At 49.8% G+C, this 26,341-nt stretch overlaps 8 protein-coding genes across 8 annotated transcripts; 6 read left to right on the top strand and 2 right to left on the bottom strand.

The window, feature by feature from the left end:
- Positions 1–927: 927 nt before the first annotated feature.
- ptpA (putative protein tyrosine phosphatase (Pyp1)) lies at positions 928–3,169 on the top strand (the record flags this gene model as incomplete). Its single annotated transcript, XM_067616739.1, has 2 exons — positions 928–2,358; positions 2,462–3,169. 2 exons carry the CDS (start codon positions 928–930, stop codon positions 3,167–3,169), a joined length of 2,139 nt encoding a protein of 712 aa, XP_067484011.1.
- A 782-nt stretch (positions 3,170–3,951) lies between these two features.
- Positions 3,952–5,700, top strand: ASPBRDRAFT_190114 (F-box domain protein; the record flags this gene model as incomplete). The annotated part of the gene is made up of 2 exons (XM_067620185.1): positions 3,952–4,750; positions 4,823–5,700. The coding sequence occupies 2 exons, from the start codon at positions 3,952–3,954 to the stop codon at positions 5,698–5,700; spliced, it is 1,677 nt and encodes a 558-aa protein (XP_067484012.1).
- Positions 5,701–6,403: 703 nt separating this feature from the next.
- ASPBRDRAFT_190115 (uncharacterized protein) lies at positions 6,404–7,101 on the bottom strand (the record flags this gene model as incomplete). Its single annotated transcript, XM_067620186.1, has 2 exons — positions 6,404–6,467; positions 6,542–7,101. 2 exons carry the CDS (start codon positions 7,099–7,101, stop codon positions 6,404–6,406), a joined length of 624 nt encoding a protein of 207 aa, XP_067484013.1.
- A 1,135-nt stretch (positions 7,102–8,236) lies between these two features.
- Positions 8,237–10,253, top strand: ASPBRDRAFT_190116 (FGGY-family carbohydrate kinase; the record flags this gene model as incomplete). The annotated part of the gene is made up of 3 exons (XM_067620187.1): positions 8,237–8,458; positions 8,543–9,103; positions 9,198–10,253. 3 exons carry the CDS (start codon positions 8,237–8,239, stop codon positions 10,251–10,253), a joined length of 1,839 nt encoding a protein of 612 aa, XP_067484014.1.
- Positions 10,254–10,486: 233 nt separating this feature from the next.
- On the bottom strand, positions 10,487–14,795 carry ASPBRDRAFT_35925 (calcium/hydrogen antiporter). The gene is made up of 5 exons (XM_067623402.1): positions 14,173–14,795; positions 12,275–14,115; positions 11,279–12,211; positions 11,053–11,216; positions 10,487–10,971 (listed from the first exon to the last, which is right to left on the bottom strand). The coding sequence occupies exons 1-5, from the start codon at positions 14,312–14,314 to the stop codon at positions 10,731–10,733; spliced, it is 3,321 nt and encodes a 1,106-aa protein (XP_067484015.1). The 5' UTR covers positions 14,315–14,795; the 3' UTR covers positions 10,487–10,730.
- A 709-nt stretch (positions 14,796–15,504) lies between these two features.
- Positions 15,505–16,839, top strand: ASPBRDRAFT_114682 (proteasome regulatory particle base subunit RPT6; the record flags this gene model as incomplete). Its single annotated transcript, XM_067616839.1, has 3 exons — positions 15,505–15,739; positions 15,828–16,503; positions 16,581–16,839. 3 exons carry the CDS (start codon positions 15,505–15,507, stop codon positions 16,837–16,839), a joined length of 1,170 nt encoding a protein of 389 aa, XP_067484016.1.
- A 4,241-nt stretch (positions 16,840–21,080) lies between these two features.
- Positions 21,081–23,082, top strand: ASPBRDRAFT_113475 (uncharacterized protein; the record flags this gene model as incomplete). The annotated part of the gene is made up of 4 exons (XM_067616744.1): positions 21,081–22,706; positions 22,764–22,811; positions 22,865–22,957; positions 23,032–23,082. 4 exons carry the CDS (start codon positions 21,081–21,083, stop codon positions 23,080–23,082), a joined length of 1,818 nt encoding a protein of 605 aa, XP_067484017.1.
- A 597-nt stretch (positions 23,083–23,679) lies between these two features.
- On the top strand, positions 23,680–26,007 carry ASPBRDRAFT_112963 (putative ubiquitin fusion degradation protein (Ufd1); the record flags this gene model as incomplete). The annotated part of the gene is made up of 2 exons (XM_067616708.1): positions 23,680–25,209; positions 25,267–26,007. The coding sequence occupies 2 exons, from the start codon at positions 23,680–23,682 to the stop codon at positions 26,005–26,007; spliced, it is 2,271 nt and encodes a 756-aa protein (XP_067484018.1).
- Positions 26,008–26,341: the final 334 nt, after the last annotated feature.

Below are 26,341 nucleotides of genomic sequence, written 5' to 3' on the forward strand. Positions count from 1 at the left end.
TTCCCGGTTCCTGATGGCTCTGAGTGATCCAGACCGGCCGCTGCTGCGTGGGTAACGAGTGGCTCTGCACACTTTGCCGCTTCCCGAGCCTCTGCCACCAACCCATAACGTCATATCCAGAGAACGACGTCGTTCCCTCCGGTTTTCCCACCAGCCCATTCGCTCTTTCACGCAGCCTTCTCGGTTGTTGGCCCCGACCCCCTACGTGCTTGAATGATGGCTGTGGATCAGTGATATCAGCCATATCCCTCTCCCCCACTTTCCCTCCCTCAAAGTCTTCCATTGGTTTAGAATTCTGCTCTGCTGGAAATACGATATTTGGGCCCCTTGAGTGAGACGTGGGATCCTGCGACTGCGCTTTGGTCAGGAGAGCACGACTCCTCATGCTTTTCGGTATATCGGTCACTTAGGATCCTCGTCACCAAGTGCTTTCACAGCGGAAACCACTACATACATCTCTTCAGTAGGACACTGCTACCTCATGTGAATTCATCGACATTTTGCATTTCGCCAGACCGTTCACGCAGTGTGACTACCTCGCCTCCAGCTATCTCTCTGTATTTGCCCCTCCGCATTTACCCGTTCAGACCCTCTCTCAGCCCGACCCCTCGAAGACAAGTTGGCGACGGGTTCCTTCGTACTCCTACGTTCTCATTCAGGCTCAGCATTTCCGCTTTCGATGGGTAGCTATTGGATCTCTGTTGACATTCTGAGACGGACCAGCGTGCATATTTAATGAAAGAAAGGCGGTGTTTCTCCCATCAGTTGTCGAAGAAATTAGCATCACTCACGGTTGCTGAGCTGGGCCTTCAAATCCGGGGACTATATCGATCGCGCTATGGCAATGAAACTTTGAATCTTAACGTGTCATCTAATAGTCTGGCAAGCAGAAGGAAGACACCGATAATTTTTTGAGGATTTGAAGTCATGTCGGCCATGACAGGTACAAGATCGCCTACGTCTCCCTGGCCTCCGGAGTGTCAAAGCCTGCAGCTTGAGGGTTCTTCTACCCCATCGGCGCTTTTCACATTGCGTGATCCTCAAATGTCCCCTCTGGGACATGCTATCAACCCTCACAATCCAGTATCAGAACGTTCAGGTCCCAATTACTTCTCTATCAGCGTGGAAAGCGCTGGTAATCCAAGAAGAAGCCGGGAAGCGGTATCATACGCTCAGCCCCCGGTCTCTAGTCCGAAAACACAGCTCCTATCCAAAAATAAAGCATTCGAGGATTATGTGGGCCTGCCAAAGACAGGGACCTTGGCCGATGATGAACATAAAGAATCACCAGTATTTCGACTATCCTGGAATCCTAGCCTACAGAGACGGAGCCCGATGCCTTCCCGACAGGATGCATCTCCTCTGAGGCAGACGTCTACTCACGGATGTGGCATTTCGACTGAGCGCTGCGCAGAGCTTCTCGAGTCCTCATTTCAGGATATCATGCTGTTGGATGTGAGGCCTTATGCTCATTTCGCAAAAGGGACCATCAAAGGATCATTAAACCTTTGTATTCCGACAACCCTTCTCAAGCGGCCCTCCTTCGACACGCAAAAGTTAACAAATACGTTCACGAACGAATCCGACAAGGAGAGCTTTGCGGGGTGGAGAAGCTGCCGTTATATAATAGTCTTCGATACTGCCACATCTGACATGAAAGATGCGGGTCCGCTGATGAACGTTATAAAAAAGTTTACTGCAGAAGGGTGGAAGGGTGAGGGGTTAATACTGCTTGGAGGCTTCAGAGCCTTTTCATCACGCTTTCCCACTTTCATTCAAGGACAGCAAGTTCCAGTGTCCGACTCACCCGCGGGAAGACCGTCTCGAATGCATATTGATCTCCCAAGTGTCGCCCCTGTCGCAGGTGGCTGTGCTCTTCCTGAGTCCTCCCATGCCGCGATTCCTTTCTTTGGGAACATACGGCAACACATGGATCTCATCGGCGGAGTCGGCCAGATACCTCTTCAAGTACCTCCCAGTTTTTCAGAACACAAGAAACGGTTACTTCCTCCTTGGCTGCGCGAAGTCTCAGAGTCCACAGATAAAGGCCGCAAAGTTTCGGAAAAGTTTCTGAGTCTTGAGAAAAAGGAGCTCGAGCGTATGAAAAAGGCATTGTCATACGAGAAATCTGCCGATGCCGCTACAATAGGTGGCTCTTCGGAAACCTTTCGCGTGGCGGGAATCGAAAAAGGTACAAAAAATAGATATAACGACATTTACCCATTCGAGCATTCCAGAGTGAGGCTCCAGAATGTGTCACCCGGAGGCTGCGACTACGTGAACGCGAATCACATGAAAGCAGCTTATAGTGGTAAACATTACATAGCTACCCAGGCACCCGTACCTGATACTTTCAATGTAAGTTTGGACCCCTTTCCTTTCCCATGGGCTTACTACCATGTTCATGCCCTTCATGGAATAACGCACATTTACACGTGTCAAATGCTCATCCGTCTCACAGGACTTCTGGCGCGTCGTTTGGGAACAAGACGTTCGACTGGTAGTTTCCTTGACTGCGGAAGTTGAACGGGGACATGTCAAATGTCACCCTTACTGGGAGTCTGGCAATTATGGACCATGTCAGGTCAACAACTTTTCTCAGAAATTCATCTACTTGGATGCCCAAGATTCGCAGCCAACTGATATGGAGCTCGACAACCCGGAAGATTCTAGCACGCCTTATATCATTGTCAGGCATTTCGGCTTGTCGCACTCATCATTTCCATTCCAACCCTTGCGCGAGGTGACGCAGCTACAATATCCCCATTGGCCTGATTTTGGAACCACATCTCAACCGACACATCTCCTCAAACTCATCGAGCAGTGTGATAAAGTTATAGCAGCAACAACTGGGCAAAATTCTGGTTCTTTCGATGGACGCGCAGATTCGAGACCGGTGTTGGTGCATTGCAGCGCAGGGTGTGGCCGCACTGGAACATTTTGCACAGTGGATAGCGTGCTGGACATGTTGAAACGACAACGCAAAGCAGCGCATGCCTTGGGTGGAAATCCGAACCAATGGACCCATACCGACAACGTGGATCTCGTCGAGAAAACGGTAGACGAGTTCCGAACGCAGAGGCCAAGCATGGTGCAAAATCTAAGCCAGTTTGTTTTGTGTTACGAGAGCGTCTTGGAATGGGCAGTTGCTCAAATGGGGAAAGAGTAAGATATAGGAGGTTGCTGAGAGGTCTCCCATTATGAATAGACGCTTAGATACTGAGGGTGTTTATGGTAGTAGATGGCTTGGATATATTTATCGTTATATATATCATCTGCGCATGGAATTTAGCAATCAGTTTTGACCCTCTGCGCCGTCCGTCATGCCCCTCGTCGCGAACGCCCCATTCCAATGACCCGCCACATATCAGCACAGCAGAGACACTTAGTAATGTTTCCTATCGCCGGTTATCTTTGTGTTTCTATGCTTCTAGATAACCCGTACAAATCACTTCAATTCCTTGAGAGGCTGTGTATAATTGTTGGCCAAACCAGGTGGATCTTGAATTCCTATAGTGTGCTCTTTGCGTCAATATGTATCTAGTAGATCTTCCCACCATAGAAACTAACGAGTACCCTGCCATTCCATTACAGCCTCAAATTTACCGCCTTGGTGAGACACAGTATGAGTAAATGTAGGTGTTTGAAAGCTGAAAGCAAGGTTATGAATGTCTCGGTGGGCAGGCACCAACAGGCAACGATGGCGGCGGCAGCGGCTGCCTTAGATCTTGGTGATTTAAGGAAAGCGAGCAACCCCCCAGCATACACCAGACAAACTCGTTCTTGGCTATTCAGAATATCTTATGATTCTATTATGGAACTGAAATATAAGGTACTAGCACACACCAATTAGTACAACCTCACTTCAGTTATCTTGAATGAAACACTAGGCAACCTTTTCGACATCTCATTTGACATTCAGCCCTCGAAAAATAGTCTGATCTTAGTGTCATGATCCTGAACCTTCCGCCTGAACTTATCCAGCTGGTTCTTCAGAACTGCAGCACACCTGACTTTTTAGAGGCGGCTTTCTCCTGTCGCACTGTGTATGAAATTGCCTCCACTTGCCGTGAGGTTCTTCTGCATCACCTAGGGCGAACACCGGGGAATATTAGCCGAGACCTACGATCCTTCAGCTCAAAACAACTCTTTCGCTTGTTGACGAAGAATGCTTTTCAGCAGTTATATGGTGCGCAACATCATGCGAATCATGTAATATTTAACTTTGAGAACGATGTGCTTGATGTCAAAGCATCCACCTTTGCCAGCTTCGATCACCAAACCCTTGCTCTTGTCGCCCGCGGCCGGGAGAAGGTCCATCTATTTCACATTGAACATGGTCAGCTTCGGCCACTAAGCGAGGTTGATCTCCCTTATCATCAATCTGGGATAGCTGAAGTTCTCAAGACTGCGTTTGATGGAGATGGCGGACTCTATGTTCTGCACCGGGTTGTACCTGCCATGGATGCAACTGATACAAACGCAAATCACCCATTTATCAAGCAAGCAATGCAGTCTAACATCAACGGAATGCACTACCTCTCGCGCCACTTCCTCGACTCACCTGGCGAGCCCGTCCGAGTGTGTGCTTTCCCAGATCATGCAAATTATACGCCTCTGGCACTTGCAGCTATGCCAGGCGGCAATTTTGCTATTTCGTGGCAGCACAACTACGATTCTAGCGAGAATGAAGTCGTGCTTTACACAGCTTCCATTGATTCACACAGCACCGCAAAGTCGGGTATCATCGGTTCGTTCCTTTGTCCCTCATACAACATGAGTCTTATGCCAGATCAGCCAGATCATACTGACTCGACCTCAGGTATCAGCTACGATTCTTGCGTCCTTCTGGAAGGTACGAGACAGCGACTCGAAGGAGATAGTACCCCCCAGTCTAGATATACCCAGGACCGCCTCCTTCTCGGGAAAGGGCCCGTGGTGGGACTTGCATTCAATGACAGATCTAGCCAACTGCTCTATCGCTACCGTGCAGAGGCCTTGTACGGATCATTTCAGAAAATTGATCTTCTGCCTTTTCCAACTCGGTCTGTGTTGTATGGGAACTCATGTCCCGTGCAATTTTCAGATTCTTTGACTTTGTTATTCAGCATTGGAATACCATTTTCCGGTACACATGAAACCCGGGTGCATAACGGTCTTCCCAGTTGCCACTGGAAATACCTTTCTTTTGGAATGGCCACTCATCGTGAAGAGGACTGGACTGTCGCATGCCTCCTGAGATCCGAAGCCGTTTGTCGGGCCAGTAACTGTGAGCATGTATTGCATCTGGAGCGCGGACGGCGGTTACCGGATTGGACAATCGTGGCCCGTCTTTGTGGGTTTGAAACCCCAAACACCTCACTTGGTTGCATAGTTGCAGCTTCTAGGTTGGGGACACGCCTAGCTGTTGCGAATTGGAAAACAATCTATATCTGGGCGCTAGAGCCGAGCGCGCTCATTGAACAGAATGCAACCGGATTTTACCCAGATTCATCTTGGCCACCAGACTCTGAGGTGGTCGATTTACAGCCTATAGCCCTCTCCCTTGGGGCTGTCTGCTTTCAACTATGCTTCGGTCTGGGCGAAAACGAACTGGTGGCTATCACAGACAGAGGTCTCGTCTACTGTGATCTTGACCCGTCAGGCAGTAGCCACAAAATAACCTATCGGCTGAGCCTGGGAATTACGGCCGGTTCTTGAAAGCTTCTAGGGAAAGATTAACCCAAACGATCAGAAATCGCAGTATTTCTGCCGACATCCCTGTCCTACTATCATAGGTTGCCGTGGAATGTATAAATAGATGTGGCAATTTGATTTGGTGAGGTCGTCGTCAACAATATGCAGTAGATCAACTGTGAAGCACAGGAATATGGCGGTAATTTTTGAAACGTTTCCCATCGCCTTTCATGAACAGGCTGTTTATAGCACAACTTCCGATTGCAGTTCATCATGATATAGATGTGATGCTCGGTTCGGTTAGAGCGGATAGAATGTCAACAAGCATCACCTTCTGATCTCCTTGCTTGATGGCGAGGAATATTGGTGCTAGTCCCCCCGGTCATAGGAGTATCAACGATAACACCACATAATCTACTGGTTGATAGCTGGTACCGACAATGCTCACACGGTTTAGCATGGGATTATTTTTTTTTCCTCCTCTTTTTTCCATGGCGGAGCTGCAGAGCACACGGCGACCTTCTGAATTCCATTGTGGCATATGAGCTGAACTCAAGGCGTTCTAGAGGGAATGCATAAATGTTTGGGGTGACCACGTTGATTTGCTCGTATTATAGATAAGTCTGGTCTTTGGGGACTCGCACCCAGCAACAAACCTAGTCAAGTAACGCTACTATACCATGCCTAAGAAATAACAGTGAAGCTACGCAATTATTTTGTAGAGAATCTACTGGCTTTCCCCGCCGCCAGACATAGCCAAAAATGTGACAATGAGGAAAACCCACCAATATCTAGATATGAGTTAGACCATACAGAAGATTTTCCCGGGGGAGGATGGGGATTGCCAGTGCAATGAATGACTTACTTCTGGAAAATAGTTTTCTCAACCACCTCCTCCGCATTCTTGCCATCCGGACCAAGCACGATAGGCTGATTGAGGTGTGGGCGCGGACCGGCTTGACTAGACAACAACTCCAATTGAGGGCTCACTGGCGTAGAAGAAGTAGTTGATGAGGCGGACGAAAGCAAATCAACGTAGTAAATTTCGTTGGATGGGCCGATATGAAGCCGCAGCGTTGGCCTGTCATTCTCGCTCCCTGAAAGAGAAGACCGCGACGCGAGGGTCCCTACCCATTGCTTAGAGTTTGTAGGCGTAGACGTGTACACGCCCAGGCGGATCAAGTCATTGGATGCATCCTGCGGTTCGTGGCCATAGCACGCGGCGACAATATTCGTTGGAGAAGAGGTGAGCTCTGGTTGCAGGGTGGTTGAATCGTACGAGACGTGAGCGAGGACGGACGGCTCGGGGGCAGACACAGGCCAGCATAGGATCTCAGCTGACAGTGGTAGAGAGGATGAGGAGGTAGCTGTGGATAGGGAGGATAGGGAAAGCGCAGGAAGGAGGGTGAAGTAGGAGGACCGCATTGTTTCCTGGGTTGCAGATAAACAGGAGGAGGCTTGATCGAGGCGAGGTGAGGGGGGGAGCTGCTTGCGACAAGAAGACCTGTCGAATGGGCGATGAACAGATATCGGGGAAATTGAACGAATTGGCGAGTAGGATAATCTAATTGATGACCAAATGCTCGTTGGGTTCTTTCTTTGTACCGCTGAACGCAGAGACAACTGTTTCTGGGGGAGAGGACAAGGCGGAAAGTTCCCAGCATTCTATCCAAGCTTCGGAGAGCAGCGAGCGGTGGGATTCTTAGCGCGAAGAGCAACCCGTTAACTAACTTAAACCATGGAAGAGCAATATACTATACATGGGATTAGATTTTCAAGTCCCCTGCAATCTCTGGATCACAAACAGCATATACATACAGATGAGTGTACTGTAGACTACTAGTAACTTAGTTGTACTATTATGCATTGCTACTAGTGCTATCATGGTCACTTACTCAAGTACATATAGTAGACGTTATGTCATACTACAAATCTAGTTTGAAGCACAATATGTTCCAGGCTCGATTGATTGATCGTCGTCAAGGTTGTTCAACATGTTGTTACTCTGTTCTATTTCGAATTTGTTGAAGATGTAGATATATCCGCAGCCATTCACAGTTCCTTGCCCCAGGAAGAAAGTGGGTCGGTTATAAGTACATCATTGGGAAGCTCTCAAAATATGTCTAGCTAGTACAGCTACCAACTACTACTTGGTATCTGACATCTGAATCAGAGCCCGAGCCGGTTGCATCCCATCCGGTATTTGACATCTTTTAATTGCTCACTTGGTCCTTTTGTTCCTCTGGCAATCTTCCAATTGCACTTCCATCTTTTGTGCCAATCTTAAAGAAAAAAGCATTTCCCTTCGTCCCGCAGGCACTCAACGAGGTCAGGCGCAGCCAGCCACCCTCGTAAGTCCGTCCAAGTCTGTGTCACCCAAGCATTCAATTGGCTGCAGTGTTCATCAATCGCAGAAAAACCCCTCCCTTTTTGTTCGTTTGCTTTCATCCGTCTCTTCGCAGCTGCCGACGGTACTTATATTCATGCCCAATTCCGTACAGAAATAGACCTTCTCGGTTTGGTCCCAGTGTCTCTCGCTGTCTCTTTCCCAACTTCATCCATGGCTTCTATACCTCAAATGCCTTATCGACGACCCTCTCGACAGGGCTCTAGGCAGGCGTCGATAGATACTCGGGATGAGATACAAGTTCGCGTAGATCACTACATTGGAATTGATGTCGGGACTGGCAGTGCCCGCGCCTGTATTATTGATAGTAAAGGCGATATTGTCGGCCTCGCCTCCGAGAACATTGGTCTTTGGCAACCTCAACAAGGATATTATGTACGTATTCATGCTCGACTCTTAGTTTGCCCTGCCACTATAACAAGGTTATATGTGACCCCCGATTGACCCCCTGTCGTCCAGGAACAATCTACGAAAGATATCTGGCGATGTATCTGTGTAGCTGTTCAGCGCGCAGTCAGCCAGCACAACATCGACCCAGAGACCGTGAGGGGTATTGGGTTCGATGCGACATGCTCATTGTCGGTTTTTTCTAACGTTACGGACGAACCGATATCGGTGACGGGCCCCAACTTCGACTCGGACCGCAATGTGATCCTCTGGCTCGATCATCGCCCGGTGAAGGAAACCGAAAAGATCAATGCCACAAACCACAACTTGCTTCGCTATGTGGGTGGCAAGATGTCCATCGAAATGGAGATCCCTAAAGTTCTGTGGCTGAAGAACAATATGCCAAAAGAGCTCTTTGATCAGTGCAAATTTTTTGATTTAGCTGATGCCCTGACTTACATTGCCACCGGCGCTGAGAAGAGAAGCTTCTGTAGTGTGGTTTGCAAGCAGGGATATGTCCCTGTGGGTGTGGACGGGACTGTGAAAGGTTGGCAGGAAGACTTTCTAAAAGAGATTGGTCTAGAAGACCTGTCGGAGGATAATTTCAAGCGGATGGGAGGTGTCGACGGGGTGGTGAGCCTTTTTCTTTGATGATCCTGTCAATCCCACGTGTTACCTTTATCCACATGCTGCCTGCCACGATTTTGACGGCTAACCGATGCTCCAGAATGGCGATTATCTCAGCGCTGGTGAGCTTGTTGGCACATTGTGTGACAAAGCTGCATCAGAGCTGGGCCTGCCCCCCGGCATTGCAATCGGCAGCGGCGTCATCGATGCCTATGCAGGCTGGATTGGCACAGTCGGCGCTAAGGTTGATCTCGAGTCGGAACAGTTGAGCTCTGACGTCGCCAAGAACGATAAGACACAGGCCTTCTCTCGCTTGGCCGCCGTCGCTGGAACATCAACCTGCCATCTTGCAATGTCCCCGGATCCTGTTTTTGTCCCAGGCGTCTGGGGACCATACCGCGATACTATCCAGCCGGGATATTGGATGGCTGAGGGTGGCCAGTCCGCAACCGGGGAGTTGCTCAAGCATGTTATTGAGACTCACCCCGCGTTTAACCAGGCACTCTCGATCGCTGAGTCATATAACGCCAATATATATGAGTATCTGAACGAGCATCTAAGGGAATTGGCCCATGATCAGAAGGCTCCTAGTATCTCTTATCTAGGCCGACATGTTTTCTTCTACGGCGATCTTTGGGGCAACCGTTCCCCCATTGCAGATTCTGGAATGACAGGCTCGATGATTGGGATAACGAGTGACAAGTCTGTGGATGGCCTCGCCATTCATTACTATGCCACACTCGAATTTATCGCGCTACAGACCAGGCAAATCGTGGAGACGATGAATAAAGCGGGTCATAGCATCAGCTCCATTTTCATGTCGGGCTCTCAGTGCCAAAATGACATTTTGGTTAAACTGATAGCGTCTGCCTGTGATATGCCTGTGCTCATCCCTCGTTATATTCATGCCGCTGTCTGTCATGGTGCAGCCATGCTTGGTGCCAAAGCCGCTAGCGCTGACGCTGAAGGCAAGACAGAGGATCTATGGTCTATCATGGATCGCATGAGCAAGCCGGGAAAGAAAGTCGTCCCAGCTGCGGATGAAACGGAGAAGGCCTTGCTTGAAGCCAAGTACAAGGTCTTCTTGGAGCAATGTTTTAAGCAGCAGGAATACCGAGCCCTCGTAGATCAAGCAGTGGCCTCGTGGAAGTCCTAGCTTCCTTCACTCGAGTATCTTCTAAGCGTTGTGACAAACTTATGTTCACTCTGTCCTTTTTGCTAAAGGAGGGCAGAGTATTTATTTCATGTTTCGGGCAATGATACTAGATAGCGTGCATAGGTAGCCGTACAATCTACACGAATTTACTTTTTGATATTACGCAAGGATATGGGAACCGACTATGATTAACAGATTATGCAAGTCTAATTATACAACTCCAATAATGTGGCAGATATACATATTCGAAAGGTTCCAACCAGCTCGCAAAAGTAAAACAATCTGGGGCAATCTTGACTCTAAACGACGGGCCCTGCAATGCATGCATATTCCGCAGCGAATTTGTCTGCCTCATCCCTCGGCATATGTATGCGCATCCAACTCCACGTGAGCGGACAGCTTTCCAGTCCTAACCAAGAAGTCGAGAAGAAGACACATGAACTGATCTACACTTCAAAAGCTCTTCCACTCTTGGACCTACCGATTGTGTAGTATGTCTCGATTGGACTCGAGCCAAGAGCCAGCGTATCGAAACGATCGACACCCATGGTCTCCAGATTGCTGTAGCCGGAGAGATAGAATCCAATCACAACCACGAGGTACGTAAGGACGAGAATAGAACCCTTGAAATAGTTGCTCTTCCCTTCGCCATGCACGTAGGAGAGCAGGAAGACACAGAGGATTACGGACACCATGTCCCACTGAGGAAAGATAAGGCTGCAGGGGAAAAGTTGTTAGCAGAGGGTCAAGTCCAAACGGATTGGCTCTAAAAGAAAGAATAGGACAAAATCACACATACTTGAAGGTACGGCTTAGCAGCTCAGAAGGATCAATGACGCGGGCATAAAGAGCGCTAAACAGAACCAAAGCAGGGATTTGCAAAAGGCAAACCTGGAGGGCGTAGGCCGAGCCGATCTCCATCGATAGCGCGATATTGCCGTTCATAGCAAACGAAATAGCGTTCTGTGGGCCAGAAGAATGAGTTAACTTGATCATGCTGCCAGAAGTTATTCAGGAGTACATACCAGAAACTCTGTTGTGTTGGGAACCAAGGCAAAGAGCGTGATTCCAAGGAACTTTTCATCAATATCGACACTTTCCAAGACTACGTCGACCGTATTCACGAGAATCTCTGCGATAACGGCATAGAGAATAGTAGCGCCCAGAAGAATGATGGAACTCCTCGTTTTACTCCAGTTAGGCGCATCATGGCCGCCGCTAGTATGACCAGGCTCCAATCCAATATCCTCACTTTCCTCAAGCAAGGTCTTCACTTGATCGGCGGGACTCTTAGTCGCTTGACGTGTGCTTGCTTGCTGGGCCAAGGATTTCCTTGTTCGGGCTGCATCACGAGCGGCGACAGCAGCAGCCGTTGCGGCAACCTCTGTCACCTGGCGCACAAGATCTTCGTTGTCCTCATTGGACAGACAAGTGAAGTTTCTCAGTCTTGGGTTGCTATCATCGCCTTCCGTCCGAGGGGGCACAAGGTATGGCGTTGTACTCTTTCCTTGTAAAGAGGAGGTAGAGTCGGATTGAGCGTTATGATCATTAGGGTTCTCAGATAGCCCGACCTGCTTGAGAGACTGCCCCAGTATGCGCTTGTACAATTGAGAATCCCGAACAGAGCCCTTTGTGATGGAGCCACCAGTGCTTCCAGCCGGAATGTGAGAGAAATCGCCGTGTCTAGCTTCATAGGCAGCTTGCTCATTTGCGAGAGCTACAGCTTTCTTCTCCTCCACTTCCGTGGCCCAGATGAGAGCAGCGTGGGTCCTCAGAGTGAACCATAATCCGATGACATAGGACAGAAATAAAAATATGGCAGCGAACCACGAATATGGCTGGACTGCTTTTCGGAAGAAGCTGTCATTCACGGCTGGCGTTTGAGAGAAATAACAGCGACGGCAATCACTGTCCTCAGTTCCTTCAGTGGTAACGCATAAGCGGCAGTTGAGCTCGTGCTAAGTACCAGGTTGTCAGCAAACCGCTAGATGGGCAATTACGCAGAAGGCTATAACACTCACGCTGCCGTAAATCTGATAAAAGAGCGTGGGTCCAAATGCAGCAATAACCGCAAACATCAGCATTGTTGACGTGACACCCGCAGACTTCACATTGAACCGCTGGGTCTTGCGCTTGATAGCGCCAAAGCACATGGAAAGTCCCGGAAGAAACAGGATTCCTGCGAATATGCTACCGATGATGCTGCCTTCAACAAGTTGCCCTTTCCCTTCGGTTAAAGCGACACAGTAAAGGTAGACTTCAACTACGGTCGAGAAGAAGGCATTCACAGCCGCACCCATGCCCATGGAGGATTGAGCAGAAATCGATGCAACGGCCTGTCCAATGAAATAGGCCAAAGGAATGATCGAGACAAGAGCAAGGGTGAATATAAGGCCTGGGTGCGTGATGGCAGATTGGAGGCCCAGTGTTTCGCTGAGAAGAAAGTAGTCAAAAATGACAAATAATACGACACCGAGAAGGTTGATCAAGAATATGTTCGTCCCTCCGACCGTATACTTCCAATATCTCAAACCCGCTGCACGATAAGTGCATAACAGGATGGATGAGGAAGATCCGGGACTGAGTCTGGTGTAGGTTGTGTCGGAATGGTACGACAGAGCCAAGGGGTGACGACGAAGGTGATCAAAAAGGATAATGGTCACACGTCCCATGGGGATCCAGAAGACCAGCAACCAGCAAAGCAGCGAGACTAGAAGCATTAGAGGCCCTACGAGAAAGTAGAAAAAGACGAAGAATACGACGCGGCCAAGCGTCCACTCGCCACGACCGAATAGACGCCGCTTAGGATGGCTGAGGGGACTCTCTCGAGGGCTGCCCCTTTGCGTTCGCCCTAGAAGACTATCTTGTTCACTGGCCGAGTCGACACTGTTCCTTCTTCTCCCTACCAGTGACCGGTTGCGTCGGGGTCCGAAGAACAGCCGGCCATGCTCTAAGTCGCCATTTTGCCATTGTTCGTACTCACTAATGCTGCGGCCTTCACCCTCGTCTTCCTCTGCATAATTTTCGTCCGTGTCCAGACGGACGAAGGAGCCAAACGGATATATCAAATACCAAGAAAGTCCCGAAAAGACTTTCCCATATTCTAGTGCACTGGGTGAATATGCGAAGAAGAAACAAGCGACAGCACCTGTAAGGGCAGCCAGAGCCAACCACCAGCCAAAAAATACTGTCCACAGAAGGTTAGTCAAGAACAACAAGTTGCCCACGCGACCGCCAGGCGACGAATGAATATCGCCTTCGGCGGTCTTTTCTACCGAGCGGCTTTTTTTGTACAATGCAGGTTTCCAGAGCCTTATTCCAAACGGGTGCGTTTCGTTGATGGCCTGCTGGCGATCCTTCAGCGTGAAGCTCTCAGCATCACTAGTCTCTGCTTCATCTTCATCATGGTTATCATTACTATCGGGACTCCCGCTCTCCGAGTGTTCAGCGGAAGGCTCTAGTTCCGTGCCCGGATCAGGCAGGCCGACCCCTTCTTCGCCTTCATTTTCAGTGTCCGGTTGAATCAATGGGCTGTTCATGCGAGCATTGACTCTTCGTCGCAGGGTCGAGCTCTGTTTTCTCAAGGGACGTATCCTAGGCGATGACTGGGGATTGGACGCGTGTTGCAGAGCTATATCCTCCTCTACCTCCTGTACATCATCCTCCGTAGAAAATTCCTGCCCCTTGTGAGGTACCTGTCGCTTGGAAGACATGCGCCGTGTTACAGATGGTTTTCTCGGTCTGTCCGACTGCAGCGGCGGGGTAGAAGTCGACTGAGAAGTAGGCATACGACTCGAGCTTTCTGGCTGGCTATCCTCCAGACGGGGATCAAGGTCCATCCTGGCGGGAGAATCTAAGGTACCTGTAGAAGAAGATAAGTATTTCGATCAAGAGGGATCAAAGAACTGAGCGAGCGCACCATAGTTCCTTCTGGATTGTGTCGCATTCCTCTGCTGACGTCGGGCTCCAGATGACATATCCTCGTTATCGACGTTTGACGATTCGATGGAATCGATGGGATGAGAAGGACCCTGATCCTCCCTCTCGTCGTTGTTTGACATGGTGGGTCGGTTTATTTCAGGCTCGACTTTCTTAGCAATTTTTTTTTCTTTACCAGCCCCCTTTGACCGTCTTTGTGACGATCTTGGGGAAACAAAAAAACAGGGAGGCTGGGGGATGCCAGGAAAAGGATAGTTCGCGAAGCACTAGAAAAAGAGTGGCCTGCACTTGAAACAGAAATCGAGATATCTTTCTTTTTACAACATGAACCAAATAACAGCTAAGTTACATGTTGGAAGTAAGCCCAAGTAAAAACAATCCGGGACGGACAAAGGTGAGAGGGTAGAGAAGCAGGCGCGAAAAGAGAAAAGCAGCTAGCTAGTTAGTTAGATCATGAGATAAGGTCTCACTCGCATCCCCGCAGTCAGCTGAGACCGTTGACATGCAGGTCACAGACGCGACCAAGAAGGGCTGCACGATTCCAAAGATGAGTCAAGCAATAATACTCAAGATAGACGCCGAGAAATTGGCCTGGGTAGGCTGTGGGTTGAAGCTGATCAGCATTTGACTCAAGAACATGTGGATGTGTATCTACTGCGTACCACAGCGCTGACCAGCTACGTAATGCGTATACCCTCCGTTACGTACAATGATACATTCTTCTCTATACGAGATCCAGTCGGTTACTGCAAGGTTACATAGGATTTGCCTAGATATCGCATTCACCACTTGCTCCAGGCTATTGTGTCGGTATCATTTACTGTCTGATGATATTGCTCCTTAGTTGTTACTGCTGACATGGTTGTTTGGAATGGTTGCAGTTATGATTTCTGACCATTCTGGGTTGAATGGCTTACCCACCTTAGATACGGAGTAGTTAAATGGTATGTGTCACATGACTTGTTGCACTAGCCTCAGGCCTTGTGGCTGGTGTCCCTTTGAAGCGCTCTGCTGATATCAGCTAACTAGTAACCTACGCCGGGTTACCTCACCTACCTAAACTAACAGCTAACTGCGGTACCTATCCCGCAAGAGCTCTCTCTACCCAGCTGCCAGCACCACTCTTTTCATCCAGCAACCCCCTTCTTCACTCTTCTACTGTCATCTTCCGTTCTCACCGATTTGGAAGACAAATTATCCAGTTGCTCCTGAGATCGCGCCTCCCCATTCGAATAGATCACCGACGCCTAGTCCTTCGTGATTCACGCCTTGCTGTGGCCGTACCGAGGAGCGACATTCCTGGCTGTCCATCATGGCGCTCGACAACTATTATCGCAATAAGATTGAGAGCATGAAGCTCGAGATCATCCAGGGCCAAGCTGTCTTACGGAGACTGGAAGCACAACGCAATGACTATAATTCGAGGGTGCGGTTACTTCGGGAAGAACTCGGCCTGCTTCAACAGCCTGGTTCCTATGTCGGGGAGGTGGTCAAAGTTATGAGTACTAAGAAAGTCCTCGTCAAAGTGCATCCTGAGGGAAAATATGGTAAAGCCCCTCTGCAGATTTGCTCGGTTCGAGTCTTTGCTTGCTCAAATCCATGCGTCTCTTACTAACTTTCCTTGCGATACTACAGTGGTGGACATTGCGGATGGCGTTGATATCAGCAAGCTGACTGTAGGAAAACGGGTCGCTTTACTCTCCGATTCCTATAAGTTGGAGAAGATGTTACCCTCGTCGGTTGACCCGCTGGTGTCGCTAATGATGGTTGAGAAAGTGCCTGACAGCACGTATGACATGATTGGTGGACTCGACCAGCAGATCAAGGAAATCAAGGAAGTAATTGAGCTTGGCTTAAAACATCCGGAGTTGTTCGAGTCGCTTGGTATCGCACAGCCGAAGGGAGTGCTTCTCTACGGACCACCAGGAACCGGCAAAACCCTGCTTGCCCGAGCGGTAGCCCATCATACCGATTGTCGGTTTATCAGAGTGAGTGGATCGGAATTGGTGCAAAAATACATCGGTGAAGGTAGCCGCATGGTTCGCGAGCTATTCGTAATGGCTCGAGAGCACGCTCCCAGCATCATATTCATGGATGAGATCGACAGCATTGGATCCAGCCGCATAGACTCGGCGGGTTCAGGTGATTCAGAGGTACAGCGGACCATGCTTGAGCTCCTCAATCAACTGGACGGGTTTGAACCTACCAAAAACATCAAGATCATCATGGCCACCAACCGGCTTGACATCCTGGACCCGGCCTTGTTACGTCCTGGTCGGATCGACCGGAAGATTGAGTTCCCCCCGCCGTCGTAAGTTTCCCTTGTGACCTGACGCTTATAGGATGAAGCGTATGTTACATGTTACTAATCAACCTCTTTTCTTATAGGGTGGAAGCTCGTGCTGATATTCTGCGAATCCACTCGCGTTCGATGAACTTGACGCGAGGTATCAACCTAACGAAGATTGCGGAGAAGATGAACGGATGTTCTGGAGCTGAGCTGAAGGGTGTGTGCACGGAAGCAGGCATGTACGCTCTCCGAGAGCGGCGAGTACATGTTACTCAGGAGGATTTCGACCTAGCCACCGCCAAGATCCTCAACAAGCACGACGACAAGGAAGTCGCGGTCTCCAAGCTTTTCAAGTAAAGAGGAGTCGGTGTCTGAATAGTATCAGTTTACTACTGCAAGAACTATGGCATTTAATCTCAGTGCTTCTCGATGGGCGCCTCGGCGACATTGTCACATATATATGCCGATCATGAAATCCACACATATTCTTTCTTAGAGTGCCTGTTGAAAGACGCGGCTGTTTATATGTGTGACATTGAGGTCTAAGGTGGCTCTTCCTGTGCGCATACAGGATCGTAATTGGGGGGTTGAAGTGGTTCCAGCTCTTCTGCGTATTGTGTACAACCTGAGACTGAGTTCTCAATCTGGGTAAGTTCCTCGGTTCGCAAAGAGAATCATTTAGACTCTGGCAGGATAAAGAGTAGCGGCCCATTGGATTTCTTCAGAGATGATCACCTCGTCATCTACTGCCAATAGAGACGGACATGGCCTAGTACTCAGACATTACTACGTGATTATAATATCTGGCTGGTCTTAGTCTGACATCGCCCACGGGCAACTAGATTGATGGACGAACTACATAAACCCCCAATCATCATAGCATGGGTTTCATTCATTCATGCCCAATACTTTGCCTAACGAGTGAGATGTGACGACTACGTCTGGCAGCTCTGTGGACGTGACACCATCGCCTCCGTTTTCCCCGGACGCTTGTATGACGTATGCTGTGTAGAAGGGAAGAAATGCTATATGATGACGGGCCTAGCTATGCTTCATAGGAACAAACCTAAGGGAAGAAGAGGGCTCAGGGCCTAACTGTAGAATATCTTGTACCTACTAGTGCAATGGCAACAAGGTACATACAGTGTTTGGCTGCTTACCTGCCTCTTCTGGGATGGCAAGGATTTTCATTCAGACTTAGGAAGTACAGATCAGCTAGCGAGTAGATAGTGACTAGTGTGTACTGCAGTGATCGACTAGAAAGGGCAGGAAGTGAGCTCATGAACCAACCGCCAAGAATCCACTACCTACTTACAGTCTACTCCATCATTATGTACTATTAGGACTTGGTTATGCAGTCTACTGTCTGTCTGTTCATCGCCAGGATCTCCGTGCAACGTCAGGTCTGCTTGGCGGAGGGATGGGCAACATGGATTCGGGGTCGGCCAAGCCGCCAAGATGACCTGGAATGAGGGTTTTGCAGGGGGAGTGTGAGATGGGAAAATTTGACTGCGAGGGGAGAGGCAGATAGTGAAAGCCTTAAAAAAGAGACACGTATCCATTAGCCTGTACACGAAATAGGCGTCCATAAACATAACATAACTAGGCATGTATCTGTTCTGACGAAGTAGTTGGTTAGTTAGTGCTCGCTCGCAGCTGCAAGGCTAGAGAAGGTTTCCGCTATTATGTATACCTTACCACCTCTCACTTTCAGCTCCGCGTGATCAATCAGTATGAAAGGCAAATTGCCCCTTAATGTGTGACTTTGGGGGACCTACGGGATGACGTCTGGGGTAGCTTGGGAGTCAGCCCATACCATTAGATAGGAAGATGGCATGACATGTTTTGCTTATTGTATTGGCTGGTGCTGGTAGATACCCAAGCATCGATGCGGAGGAAGCGGATGACCCGTTGAGCAAGTCACCGCCTATCTAACTAATAAGGACATAATGAATATAACGAACTACTACTCCGTAGTTAGGGGTTGGAAACTGCGGATGAAGTATGTCCCCCATACCTTATGTAGTGAATATGTACTCCGTACAGGTATAGCGTCTCTCGGCGTTGAATCAGTATGCCTATTCATCCCTAGCAGCCTTGGAAGTCCGGAGCACAAAGTCCGAAACTCAGGTACGGAGTATTGATAGCGACTTTCCAGAATCCCGACTGGCCGGTTGATCTCCGGTTGACGCGTCGAGAGAAGAACTTTGACATGCGCGTGACCAGCGGGTCCTTTCCTTAATAATCGACATTTGTATTGCAGTAACTACTAACATTAAGTTGGTTAGTTGAATGGGATGAATTATTACTACTTCGTACAGTATCTGCATAGTATTTATGATTTTATTTGGTTCAAGGGTCTCGGCTCAAGTGGGGCAGTCCAGACCTGATGACCTCCCAGAAGGTGGATCTCTTTTTCTTTTCTTTTCTTTCTTTCTTTTTTTTTTTTTTTCTTTTCTCTTCTAATTCCTATTTGATTCTCCATTGACTCCATACATACTACTAAAAGTCGGTCTCGTACGAGAAACGGGGAAATGCAATGGGTGGAAATGGAACTCCTGGGGGAAGCGGGGAGGATTCCTACTAATGCATCCCAAGGAGAAGACTTGGTCGCTGTACTTTCCCTAAATGATGTCTGTCTTCATTTCGTGGCACCCTTTCTCTCCCATTAACTATCTGTCCCTATTCTACTATAATACTCCTCCGTACTTGGTAGTTAAGTATAGTCAATGTAGTCATCTAACTTCCATAGTGATTCACAACTAGGAAGATTTATTCCCCATCTGCCCCAACATCTCTCCCTCCTCACGAATTTAGCCCAGCTGGGAAAGGTAGCTCCAACAACTGCCAGTGCCAGGACGGCCTCGGCATCCATGCAAGTAGGTAGGTTATCAGGGCTGGTCACCACCGCCCATCTCTTACCATCCCTGGCTCATAATAATCTTTCTTGCCAGATCATCATCCAGCCTAAACTTTAGAGCCCTATCTTAGCTATTCTATTTCCGATTCAATATTATTCATTTTCATTATCTTAAATAATTCCTCTGTTATCTCTTCCAAAGAAAAGGATCATTCATCTTACTTTATGTCATTTGTCTTGTTATTCTGCTTGAGTCATATGTTGGCGGATGTTTTCGGCTTTCATTTTCCGTTGCCATCTCCTCATCAGAGAACTATCTGGTAGTATACTACTGTGCATTAGTAGTATCTATCGATCTTGTCCGCCTTGAACTTCCTCCGTTCTGTTCTCTTTTCTACTGCTAATCGGAGGAAAAGAGGGCTTGGCTGGACAAGAGGCAAGAATGCATAACTACTCCATCCGGATAAGGTGGTCCTCCAAAACCCCAATCACGCCAATGCCACACCACCCCCCTCAGATAGTACAGAGTGGTACGGAGTACAATAGTCGAGTTTGAGGGCGGTGACTGGCTAGTGCATAATCCAGCTGTTCCCATTCTTTCCCAACTTCCCAACTAAGGTACGTATTTTTCCCCCCGGGGGAAGAAAGTGTGGGCCAGGGGCCTATCCTTGCGGTCCGTCTGGAGTCATGGTCTGGCTAGTCTAGCTGTGTGTGTTCTTTGGCTAAATTCTTCTTCTTCTTTGCCTTTTCTTTCTCTTTCCCCCCACCCCCTTCTCTCCCCTGCGACCCACCCTGGCGGATTGGAATGAATGCTTGGCCCGTCTGATGATCTGTCCGGAGTACCGAGTACAACCTGCAGCTCCCATCTATCTATCCACTCTCCCAGACCTCCCGAAGTAGATCACTGGCTCGGCTCGCATGGTAAACCCCCATGTAGGCCGCTGCTGAGGTGAGGATCTTGCCATCTTGTCGCCTTCTTGCCCGATGTCCGTTTCAAAGTGGTTGCATGGATTTAATCTGCCCTATCCTCCTTTCCACACCGGATTCCTTCTTTTGGCTCTCTCCATTGTGTCTCGTTTTCTTCCTATATAAAATACTTTAACTGCCTCCTCCCCGGCTACTATTGTCGTGAGATCCCCTTTTGTCTCCAAACCTTCCTATCCCCAGGCTCGTATGCCGCCCCATCGACGGCTCTTTATCTTTCCCCCATCGTATTTGGAAATAAGCTCAAAAGGCACCCACCCACCCCTTCAATTCCCACCGGCATTCTAGAAGCCATTTACCCTCCCCTAGAAGCCCTCCTGCCCTGCTGGCCCTTTCACCCGATCAGGGTCCCACGGATACGCTCTTTCAGTCATTTCCCGCCACTGAGCACTGAGCACCCCTCCCCCCGTGTTCCGTTGTTTTACTGGGTAGGTAATATTTCGTTGTTCGTGCTTGTTTCGATATCCGCAAACTTGTAACGGAGACGCTCATACTTCATCCTATCGTGATGCAGCACACACAGCTTGAAGGAGAGACCAAACAGAGTTCTATATACCTCTTAAGCATATATAGCACTGCTGTCACCTACGACTAGTCACCCTGCCCAGCTACCCAACCAGTTAGTGCGCACGAACTACTTCCTGATCGTCGTCTACTAGCCCAGTGATCTCATTCTTGTCGCATTGCCACTCTTCCTTGTCACTGGCCCTCGTGACACTTTTGGACGCCCGGAGCCTCTGTATAATCCCCTAGTATGTCCAGCGGTGAGTTATGGTCAACGTTAGTCACCGCCATCGACCCCGGTAGTACCACAGCCATCATGCCCGTCATCCTGCAATCGACCATCGATCTTCTGGAGACAGAACTTGCTAAGGCCAGAGCGGCGCTTCACGAGATCCAACCCACGACTTCCTCTCTATTTACGAAGCGAGATGAGCTCGCCTTGGGTGCTGTGGCAGCATATCGGCAGAATCTCATCGACCGTGCGCCGGACTTCTTCTATGGCGCGAGTCGATTGACCCCCAAGGAACTGGGGCTTGTCCCGACAGTTCGCGAAGTACAGGCGGACGATGATGACAATGATTATGTGAAGACCGTGTCTAAGCAACATCTCCAGCCTGTACAACCTGTTGCGCCCAAGCGCGCCTCTTTGGCCGATGTCTTATCCAATAGTCTAATCCTCGACCATTTGGCCCCATATCTGTCCACCCCCTCATTGCTTGCTCTAGCATCAACTTCCCGCCAGGTCCGATCATTGATCGTGGACACTCCCTACATTTTCCGCCACCTTGATCTGACTCAATGCCGGGGTGCGAAGCCAGCCAGCACGTCTACGATAGACTCGGTTGAGCAAATATCGAGGGCGGACCAAGGGGAAGATTCCGCGGCCGAAGATGAAGTCTACTCTGCTCCTTTGAGGGGTATCTTTGCGAGTCTCCAAAGGCAGTCGCTCCTGCAGGACGTGCGCACATTGGTTCTGGATGGACTGTCCGTCCCAGCGGGACTAGTGGCAGAAATCATTCTCACAGACCGCTTCAACATCAATATCCTATCCATCAGAGAGTGCCGCCATCTCAATGAGCGGAAATTGATGCAGGTGCTGACCCATGCGGTACGGCCCTCGCGCCCCAAGGGGACCCCCCGCGTCAAAGGCATCTATCATTTTACTCCTCTCCACCAGTCTCGTGCGATGGCCCGCAGCAGATACCGCGACTGGTGGGGCTCGAGATGTGGCAGCCAAGCATCTTGCACTACTCCGACTTCGGAGAACGGGACTGCAGCTGATGAGCATGCTGAACGTGCCACGCAACAACAGGATGCATGGTATCGACCGTCCGGACAGCTCTTCAAGCGAAGCATTGAGGATGGCTGGGCAGAGACAATTAAGCAGTGTGAAGGTATCATTGCTTTTGATGCTGTTTTGTGCCGTGGTCCTCGTCATGACGTTGAACTTCCCACCCCCATGCCGGATGGTCAGGGTGTAACTCAGCCGGGAGGCCGGCCACCACTTGAGCCAAGATTGGCGACGGTTGCACTAGGGCCCCGGGGATGCGATGGCTGCCATACCTCACCGGAAGGGCCGACGTTTTGGGGCCAGTCCCCAGATGAAGACATCCCCCTGCTCACGCCGCCACCACTCCATTCTTCCTCTGTAGTCAAAGCAAGACAGCCGCTGTTGATTCCAGACGAGCAGCCCAGTCTAATTGCTCGCTGCACGGATTGCTTGACGGACCGGTGGTGTCATCGTTGCAATAAATGGTTCTGTGAAGATTGTTTGCCTCACCCAGAACGCGTACGGACCAATCTGTCGCCGCATCAGACAGCATTCAGGAACCCGCAGGGCAGCCAGGGTAGTACCGAACACTCCCAAGATCACACGGTTCGTATCTGAGAAGCACCGTCTGACATAGAGAGTGTGTCTGACTGATTTTAGCAGCATTTCAGCCGGGGTGTAAGCAAAGATTGCTGGGAATGCGGTCCTACGGTAAGTCAATTAGACTGTGGTTATGGCTGCTGCTGTTCTGACGGTTTGTGTAGTGTGTTCAGTGCAAGGCGGAATGCCAGCGAACTTGCCAAAGCTGCCGTGGTGAATATTGTGTTGAACACAATGACGGATGCTCGTCGACGATGGTATGCTTGCCTCACTCCAAACAAAAAAAAAGCCCTTCAGAACTTGTATTGACCTTTGAATGCCATTTTCACAGTGCGATTGGTGCAATGCTAGTAGGCGGCATCGGGTGAGAGAACTGTATTGACACCCTCCCACCAGCTGGTTTGGAGAAGAGGTGCAAATCTAGGAAATCCATAAGACATCTAAAGAGGCAGTCTCTGCCTCTCTCAGCCTGCTCTCATCTTGCTATTTTGCGGTTCTTCTTCGTTACATTTCACAATCTCGTCTCCTTTTCTTTATGGTGCTATATTAGCCGGCGTGCTTTTCTCGCCACTCAGAATACCACTGCAGCGCGTATGATTGAACCATAGTGCGAGTGTACCTAGCATAAGGGAGTTGTAGGCCCTGGGAAGCAGTAGGAGATAATATGATAAATTATTATTACAAACAACGTAGTAGTAGTGAATAGAGAATTGGTTTGTAAAATTGAAGAAGTTGGATGACAAATCAGCGACTGGAATTCCAGAAGGCGCGCGGTGTTTCGCAACCTCCAGCAGATGAGCCGCGATGGATGATGGATGCATTGCCTTCTTTTCATCCTCCATCGCCCCCCACCCATCATTCTTAATTCTGATCCTTGACCCATGATGGTTCCCGCTACTGCCCTCGTCTCCACCCTCCCCTCCACACTCTCTTTCCCTTTGCTTCCTCACATCTCTCTTAATCTTCTGCTTCGGATATCATGGCGGGGAACCAAGGTTCCTTGCGCTGGTCGTCGCAGTTGACCGTTGCTCCAGCTCAGCAAATCCCCAATCTTCCCGGCGATAAGATCATACTGCCGCCATCCGCCCTCGAGCAGCTTCTCGCGGCTGCCCCGCTCCAAGAGATAACTTCGTCAGGGCCAGCGCGCCCATACACGAGCACTTTCGATCCCTTCAATCCGCACACCTTCGCCGCCGAGTCTCAAGCGCGCGAACGGGCGGTGGATCGCCAGCAACAATTGCCCCATCCGCTTACATTCCGCATCGTGAACCCTCAGAACGACCGAGTGGTATATGCTGGCGTCCGCGAGTTTTCTGCGCCAGAGAACGAGATTGGTCTGAGCGCCTTTTTACGAGGGGCTCTTGGCATTGATGGATCTCGACCACCGTCACCACGCCGTGATGAAGATAATGATGGTGCGGTGGCAGACGGTGCTTCAGCCGCGCCGACCACGGTCACCGTCCATGCGGAGCAGTTACCGAAAGGTACCTATGTCCGCCTGCGCCCTCTAGAAGCCGGATACGACCCGGGGAATTGGAAGGCTTTGCTTGAACGACAGCTGCGCGACAATTACACCACATTAACCTCTGGAGAAGTCCTCACAGTTGCAGGGGGCCGCGATCAATCATTTCATTTCTTGGTTGACAAAGTCGAGCCTCATGGCAACGGCATCTGCGTGGTGGATACGGATCTGGAAGTGGATATTGTCGCCCTGACTGAGGACCAGGCCAGAGAGACGTTAGAGAAACGACTGCAGAAATCTTCCCGTATCTCCGGGACTAGGGCAGGCACATCTGTCGGGGGTGAGCTGCGACTCGGTCAAGTAGTGACTGGTCAGGTTGCGCTTGGGGATTATGTCGACTACGAGCTCCTGAAATGGGATCCTACGGACGCCCTGGAACTATCCGTCGAGGGTGCCGACGATGCAGACATCTGTCTCTTTGCTAGTCCCCTTTCTGCTCGCCAGAGGAATCGACCACGGGAGGATGAGCATGTTTTCAGTGACCTATCGAATCGACCGACTAAGCGGATTAGGATACAACCGACGAACGTGGATATGGAAGATGCTGAAATGCTGTATATATCGGTCCATGCTTCCACTTCCACTGACAGTTCAGACACTGGAGACTCGGCGCTGCCGTACAGCCTACAAGTGCGTGTGGGTTCCTCACCCGGACAAGCTGAGAGTGCCGTAGACGTCGAATCAAAAAGCCATGAAGCCGGTGATGTGCAGTGTAAGAACTGTCGTCAATGGGTCCCTGAACGGACATTGATGCTACATGAGAACTTTTGCCTTCGAAACAACATCCTCTGCCCCCAGTGCCAGAACGTTTTCCAGAAGCGTTCTCCGGAATGGCAAAATCATTGGCATTGTCCGCTTGACTCGGCTTATGGTACTGGTGACGCCGAAAAGAACCGACACAACCTCTTCTTCCACAGCAAGCGCTCCTGTAGTGGCTGTGGATTCGAGGCGGAGGACCTCCCGCGTCTCGCTCAACACCGCACAACTGTCTGTCCGGCCAAACCCATTCTGTGCCAGTTTTGTCACCTTGTGGTCCCTCAAAAGAGTGAATCAGATCCTGAAATGGACGATCCGGACGTTTTAGTCTCCGGCCTCACACCGCATGAACTGGTGGACGGTGGCCGGACCACCGAATGCCACCTCTGTAACAAAATCATCCGTCTCCGCGACATGAAAATGCACCTTCGCCATCATGATCTAGAACGTCTTTCCCGACCAACTCCTCGCATATGCCTCAATGTAAATTGCGGGCGGACGCTTGATGGACGCGGTACTCAGACCGCAGTCAACCTCGGTCTATGCAGCATCTGCTTTGGACCCCTGTACGTAGACACCTACGATCCCGAAGGGAAAGCACTCCGACGGCGTATCGAGCGCCGCTATCTCTCTCAGATGATGAGTGGCTGCGGCAAACCGTGGTGTCAAAATGAATATTGCAAGACGGGCAAGCAGGCTAGACCATCTTCCACATCTGGTGCAGCTGCCCCGATGGGCGCGCCGGCTATTCTAGCCGCAGTGCGGCCTTTGCTTGACGCCGTCAACCTTCGAGGGGATGCACCGAATAGCGCTCCTTTCTACCTTTGCACAGACCAGGTAGGCCAGCAACGTCGCATTGCTGCAGAAATGCTCTCAGCTGAGGGCGCAGTAGCTGACGGGAAGATATATGCATTACCCTGGTGCGTTTCCGCCGTTGAAACCACGGCGGGGAATCTAGACAAGGCGCGGGAGTGGTTGGAAAATTGGGCGCCTGCGCAGGGTGAAGGCACGGACTCCTTTCAGCGGTAGATAGATAATCGTTAATACTTTCAAATACCATGCCGAATATTCCCGGCCAGTTAGACGAACGTGCTGTTGTTCATGTTTACCTACCATTCCTGTACTTTGCAAGTCAATAACGTGTTGAGGATGACTAGTACTACTCAGTCTTCGGATGACTACGCCCCGTGAGGCCCTCTACACACTTTGGGGCTGTAGATCTCACACATGAAACAACAACCAACAAGTCCGCTATACCTATATCATTATATTTCAACTCCTCTAATGGATATGTAGACCCGAAGTAAATATACCTACGCAGTTAAGGAACAGTCCGTGTCTCATGAAATAGTATATAGAAAAG

This window comes from Aspergillus brasiliensis (genome assembly GCF_001889945.1).
Source record: "Aspergillus brasiliensis CBS 101740 unplaced genomic scaffold ASPBRscaffold_1, whole genome shotgun sequence".
In the NCBI taxonomy this organism is placed as follows: Eukaryota; Fungi; Ascomycota; class Eurotiomycetes; order Eurotiales; family Aspergillaceae; genus Aspergillus; species Aspergillus brasiliensis.

What these genes read in the sequence shown, in the direction of transcription:
- ASPBRDRAFT_35925 (XM_067623402.1), bottom strand. Translation starts at nt 14,314, where the DNA reads ATGTCAAACAACGACGAGAGGGAGGATCAGGGTCCTTCTCATCCCATC. An exon ending in ACAATCCAGAAGGAACTATG is followed by an intron (nt 14,116 to 14,172) that starts GTGCGCTCGCTC and finishes CTTCTTCTACAG; the next exon opens with GTACCTTAGATTCTCCCGCC. An exon ending in CTGCTAAGCCGTACCTTCAA is followed by an intron (nt 10,972 to 11,052) that starts GTATGTGTGATT and finishes TTTTCCCCTGCA; the next exon opens with GCCTTATCTTTCCTCAGTGG.